General features: G+C 30.8%; 1 protein-coding gene across 12 annotated transcripts; it reads right to left on the bottom strand.

Annotated features, from left to right (window-relative positions):
* LOC114306391 (casein kinase 1-like protein HD16) lies at window positions 1-5,963 on the bottom strand. Of its 12 annotated transcripts, none has more exons than XM_082873442.1 (7): window positions 5,680-5,946; window positions 5,378-5,464; window positions 5,154-5,284; window positions 4,705-4,940; window positions 4,519-4,610; window positions 3,868-3,973; window positions 1-346 (listed from the first exon to the last, which is right to left on the bottom strand). In XM_082873442.1, the coding sequence occupies exons 4-6, from the start codon at window positions 4,861-4,863 to the stop codon at window positions 3,892-3,894; spliced, it is 333 nt and encodes a 110-aa protein (XP_082729568.1). In that variant the 5' UTR covers window positions 4,864-4,940; window positions 5,154-5,284; window positions 5,378-5,464; window positions 5,680-5,946; the 3' UTR covers window positions 1-346; window positions 3,868-3,891. The 12 variants fall into 12 exon arrangements, with proteins under 12 accessions (XP_082729568.1, XP_082729574.1, XP_082729567.1 ...); XM_082873448.1 differs by having other exon boundaries at window positions 5,378-5,428; XM_082873447.1 differs by lacking the exon at window positions 1-346 and adding an exon at window positions 3,346-3,537 and having other exon boundaries at window positions 5,680-5,937.
* Between the last annotated feature and the right edge of the window lie 384 nt (window positions 5,964-6,347).

Raw genomic sequence — 6,347 nt, 5'->3', positions numbered from 1 at the left:
GCAATATAAATAAGAGTATAATAGCCTTCCATTATGTAAGAATCAGTTGTGCAAAAGGGTGACACATACGAATATACATTCATAAGTCCTAACCCTGAATATATAGTATGTGTCAACAACAAAGATATGAAATAGAAGTTAAACACTTAATTTAAATGCCCTGAAGGCTACAACTTCCTAAGACTGTACTTGGTTACATCAAAATGGATTTAAATCCAATATAGGTAAAGCCCTAGGCTTGTACAAAATAATTACAACAACAAAATGAAATCCTCCCAAGCTACTGCCTTGGTAGAGGGTGAAAATGGTTATTAGGATAAAGGGTGAGCCAAAATCTTAGTAATACCTGAAAATGGTTTTTCCATATAGGGTGAGCCAAAATCCAATAGAAATAATCCAACACAATGTATAAATCTTAATAAAGTCATAAGATGAATATATATCCAATGCCCATGCCAAAATGTTTTACATTGCTTTTCAAAAACCATGTCATGCCAAACTTACATAACAATTCTCAAAATCATGCCCTTTACAATAGAAAACAGGGGGAAATCTCGGACCATTACAACATTTCACCGATATTTCATCCGCGGGAAACCGTCAAACGACACCCATGTAAACGTAGTCTATACAAGCACTACAATTGTCATTTTACAGTTATTTCGTCTACGAGAATTGACACCGATGTATATGCACATTTTTTGGGACTTTCACCCTAGACACACAAGCCAACTTGATTTGGTGATACACATCTCTTTCCTACATTCATCCCCTTTCTCAAGATCATATACATTTACAATATATTTAATATACAACAATGCTTATGCAAATGGATGAGAAATTAGTTTTAGTTCACTTAATTCTCATGCAATTTCTACAACACTTATACATATTCTCCACCGATAGCCCAAAACAGATATCTCTAAACAGACAAATAAATTTCATTAAAGATACACTTTTCTAAAATCTCAAATGGAAGTGATAATACATATCCAATTCCACCCTCATCCTTATCATCATTTCAATTTCGCAATTTCAATATCAATTCCATTTTCTCTTTATAATCTTAACATTTACATTCTAGGACAAAACCCTTTTCTCTTTGAAAATTAATTCTAACATAGGAAATATCGCATTTCAACATATGACAACTCCAATTTCATAACCCCAACCATTTCCAAGAAGCCATTTGAAAACCTCTCTTTTACATTTTGATTTCAAACCCTAGGTTTTTGTCAAAAAACCCCCAAACCACTATAATCTCTTGAAATAGCAAATAATTAAGGTAAAACTCATACAAGAGTGTGAAGAATTCATACCTCAAGCTTAGAAGACGTAAGAGAGAGAATAGAAACTTCAAAGACGCCAAAACCAAACTTTGTTCGAATCAAAAGCGAGACCTCGGAGTGCTCTACCTTTTTAACAAAGGTACTAAGGTGGAGAAATAGATAGATCTTGGAGTATTTATAGAGTGACGGTAAGTTTTAGAGAGAAAGAGTCTAGATCTAGGGTTTTTGAAATGTTTGGAGAGAGAAAAATGAAAAAGTGATGTACAAAGTAACTTTTACGAATTGATATATGCAAAAATCGCTCTAGCGCAAGAAATAACGCTTGAGCGTCTAAACCCAAAAATAATCACCGCAGTTCAGGAAGTAAAGCTCGAGCCTCAAGACACAATGAACAAGGGCGTCATCGCTCGAACGCAAGAAGTGACGCTCCAATGTAAAATACAAACTCTCAGAAATTTTACAGACAGAAAACCATCCCTCGAGCACAAGAAGTCGCTCGAGCCAAGACCGCTCGAGCGCTGAGCGTAGGAAACATCGCTTGAGCGTAGAATGCACACTCTCAGCAATTTTGCAAACTTGCCAAAGTAATGAGAGTTCACAAAGGGCACTCGAGTGCAAGAAGCTACGCTCGAGCGTAGAAGCAAAAATCTAGGTGATAAAAGTTTGAAAAACAAGCTACCAACTTGTTCCAAACGCAACCAACACATCCCAATAACCAAACTGAAAGAGGAGTAAGGGAAAACAAGACATGACCAACTATATGAGACAATGAATCCCAGATTCAAAACATCAACGGGTCGGATCTAAACTAGAATCGTTATATTAGGTAAATGACAAGTTGACATAAATCTAATGTTAAGCCCAAATTTAATATCACAAGTGAATCCTAATCCATTTTTATGTAAATCTTATAACAAAAGACAAATTATAATTTTGATGCTAGATAAATTTTTAAACTTTACAAAATATGAAAAATTTAATATATTGAAAAATATAATTTACCACTATCATATGATAAATTAAATTTACAAAACTTATAAGATGAAATGTATTTATATTTTAATATAAATATAATTTTGTGATTTATTTTATAATTTTTACCAATTAAATTATAACATGTATTTGTTATTAAGCACTTAGAGCATACAATTAATGACATAAAAAGTAAAAAAATTCTCTTATATGTAACTATGATAAAAATAAATAAAATTTAATTGATTCTAAATCATTTTTGCTAAATATTGCATATAAATTTTTTAGATTATTATTTAATTTTAAAAATTAATTTTTGATTATTTATTTATACCTGTGTATAACACGGGTATATGCTAATTATATATATATATATATATATATATATATAGAGAGAGAGAGAGAGAGAGAGAGAGAGAGAGTTGTTATAGTATGCACTCTTCAAAAGGTACATATCAATTCACTCTACCACAACATACATAATATTTTGTTAGCTAGGTTAAAAATTAGTTTTTTAACTTTTAATTTTTTTTTGAGTCACGTCACCTTTTTATCTTTTTTACATTTTTTTAAATATAAAAAAAAATTAACTTTTAGCCTACTTCTCAAAATAAGTCATAATTTCAATGGCAAATCATAATTTTTTTCACTAATTTCTTATTACAAATGGTTCATTCATAATTTATTTTCACTAATTTCTTGCCACAAATAGTTGTAATTTATCGCAACTAGGACTGCGTACTATAATTTCATTATTCATAATTTTTATCGCAAAGTAACATCACACACTAACATCACACGCATGCATTACTTTTATTATAAAAAGTCATAATTTTGTTACACCAAGTCTCTTTTTAAAATGGGTACCATAAAATCTCTCTTTATATATATATATATATATTAGCGGCCAGACTACAAATTATAAAATAAAATAAAAAAACTATATTATGAGATTTATATTTTTTTTTAAATAATGTACATGTGAATCATATTTTTAACTAACATTTGATGTTAATATATTTGATAAATAAAATATTTACAACATGATATGTACAATTTTTTAAAAAAATAATACAATATATACTAATCTTAAAAAAAATGTACATTATAAATCCATAAAAAATAATCTCAATTTGGTGATATGAGACTGAGAATTACAAACACTGCAAACAATATATAAAAACAAACAAAGCTAATAATATTTCTTAAATTGTAGAATAAAAAAAAACAACATCATCTCTTTAGAATGCTCATTTATCTTCTGTCTGCATCCCTACTAATACAATAATCAATAATAACAAACATTAGGACATGATATTAAAAGCTTTAAATAATAGAAAATATATATTTAAATATTTTATTAATAATATTCTTTTACTTTTTAAAAAGTATAAACATTCTTTAAAACTGTCAACATTTAACACATAGGATTACATTATCGTTGATAAAAATAATATAACAAGACAAATAGAGAATTTTTTTTCAAGAAAATCTCCAACACAAAATACACATTATTTCCCCCCCACCCCCACCCCCACCCCCATTCTATCAATCATGAACACATCAAATATGAAATTATGAACCAACAAACAATTTAAATCCTTACTGTCTTAAAATATAACTTCGTGGGTTAGCCGGCTCGAAGGATTTTCCTTCTCTCTAGCACCAATGATAAAGCTAAAATTGAAAACAAATCCACCTCCGAGTTTTCCCTGCGAAGTTAATTGAAAAATAACATTAATAATTTGCGTGGGTACAAATGATTTTACAAAAATGTGAATATCTTGACAAGTAGTTTGGGAGTGAGTATCTCAAAGAAAAAAAAATAGGTGCACTGTTGTCCATAAAACTAACAATATATTCTCAATCACAAAAAAATAAAATAATAATAAAAAAATTAAGTGTTTAAATCAGTTTATTACTTAGGAGTAATATCGTAATAGTGCCTTAATGACTCCTGAATAACGTAAATCCAAAGTATAAAGAACAATCATTTGTTAAACACTGAAAACACAAGATATACCATACATGCTTGCAATATGGGTCATGCATAAATTAATTCATCAAAATGTGTTGAGGCATCTCTAGATATGAGACTAATTTTCTTTTAGAAAGTAGATTATCCTGAAACATAACATTGTTAAAATGTGCAAGTTCACTATTTACACTTTTGAAATTTCTCATACTGGATTTTATTGTCATAAAAAAATTAAGGTACGTCAAAATGTGAATACCAAAGAGAATTTTTTTCACTCACCCTTGGACATAAACCACCAAGGCACTGCCATTTGATGCACCAGCAAGTGAAGTGATGTAATAATTCTTGTCCCACTGCTCCAAAATCCACTCCTAATGAAGAATTTAGAAATAATAGACTTAAAGAAGCAATGGATAATTTGATTAATGAATTTTTAGAACTCATGGTAAGAACTATAACACATACCTTGTGCAAGAAAATGGGTGAGAGTTCATGGACTTTGGATGTAAAACCTGTCCTTGCATCCATAACTACTACCCACAGATTTCCTAAAGAAGCTACGCAACTAATGTACAAACCATCTTCCTTTCCTTTCTTTGCATATTGGTCGAGTCTCGAATACATTGCAACACATGTTTATTGACTCCTACTTGAGTATTCTTTCAGAAATAAATGACAATTCTAATCAAAGGTAGTTTAGCCTGGAAAATTAACCACACTTGCTGAGATAAAATTTCCAAGCCTATGAGAATCCATACATGACAAAGAAAGTACTGCTTCAAATGGAGAGGAACATGGTTACCCATAATGACTCATGGTTTGACTATTAAAAGCTGCGTTAAATTCGCAAGAGATGAAGAAAATTTTCTATAACAAAAAATTAAAGAAAAGAAATATGTATTGCCCAGCTTTACCTCCGTTTCATCGGTGACCTGGAACTATAGATTGAGATCGATCGAGTAGCAGGAGTACCTAATTGAAGTTTTTTGCGAGTCTGCGCACCATCTTCCAAATCCACAAGTGAGCTCCCCTTTTTCTGACCCACCTATAATACATGGCATGTTTAACAACAAATATTTAGAAACAACACACAAACTGTAGGCAATTGCTCAATTGACATAAATCTACAACCAACAACCTTCAAGGCTTCATCTATTCTGATGGGTCGCCACGACGCACTGAATTTATGCTGTCTTGAGTGAAATAAGCTTCGTGTAATTGGGTTCTTCATCAAAATTCATATCGGTCAACATCTCCAGAAATTGTTGAAAAGGGGGAGGACTTCCCTCCACGAATTATTCATAACCACGGAATTCATTCGAGCATATTGTCAAGCACATGGTGGGCAGAAGGCTTGATATTGCGACAGAACAGAACCAAACTCCAAACAGAGAAACTAAGCATAATTGCATAATATACAATAGCAAGAAGATGACATACCTGAGTTTCTGGAAGTTGTTGCACATGGTAGAACATGCACCAGATAAAGCATGTATGGACATACATATAATGAGCTATTGCCACATAACCCTTGCGCATACACCAGTATCACCGTTTGAGGAAGGAAGGAAGACAACAAACCACACCGTCTCACCTCCTTGGAACTCACAGGTCAAGCGGAACAGTCATCAGAAGAAACTTCCAGCGCTTCAACGTGCAGGTGTTTTGTTTTTTTGTTCCTATGTTGACACTTCAACCAGCTAATATATTATAGATATATACACATATATATGCTGGGCATGTTAGGAAACAGGGCAAATAAGACAATTTCATGCGTTAGATTCAAATGAGCTGCTTACCTTCGATCTTTTATATATAGGTTATAGATATTTTTTTTAACTCTTAAATTTTTTTTTTTTTTTTGAACAACACCTTTTAATAATTTGATAATGTGAATATTCATATTTGACAGTGTAAATATTTATATTGTCAATATAAATATTAATAGATATTTCACCATAATATTATTAGAGATATTTTGATAACTATATAAATTTATTAGAACAAAAAAAATAATTTACGCTAAATAAAATATAAATAAGTGAAGAGATAGTTAAGTATGATTACTCATAAAAATAAAATTAAAAATAAAAGAGTTTACTTTCCAT

The sequence above is a fragment of the Camellia sinensis genome, chromosome 6 (assembly GCF_055761805.1).
Source record: "Camellia sinensis isolate YWXY chromosome 6, ASM5576180v1, whole genome shotgun sequence".
Classification (NCBI taxonomy): Eukaryota; Viridiplantae; Streptophyta; class Magnoliopsida; order Ericales; family Theaceae; genus Camellia; species Camellia sinensis.
This window is presented reverse-complemented; position numbering and strand designations above follow the sequence as displayed.

Excerpts from the sequence above, each read along its gene's own strand:
- LOC114306391 (XM_082873446.1), bottom strand. The coding sequence starts at position 4,863 with ATGTATTCGAGACTCGACCAATATGCAAAGAAAGGAAAGGAAGATGGT. Across the intron at positions 4,611-4,704 it reads CACCCATTTTCTTGCACAAG|GAGTGGATTTTGGAGCAGTG; the intron begins GTATGTGTTATA and ends ATTCTTCATTAG. Across the intron at positions 3,974-4,518 it reads TTGGTGGTTTATGTCCAAGG|GGAAAACTCGGAGGTGGATT; the intron begins GTGAGTGAAAAA and ends TTAACTTCGCAG.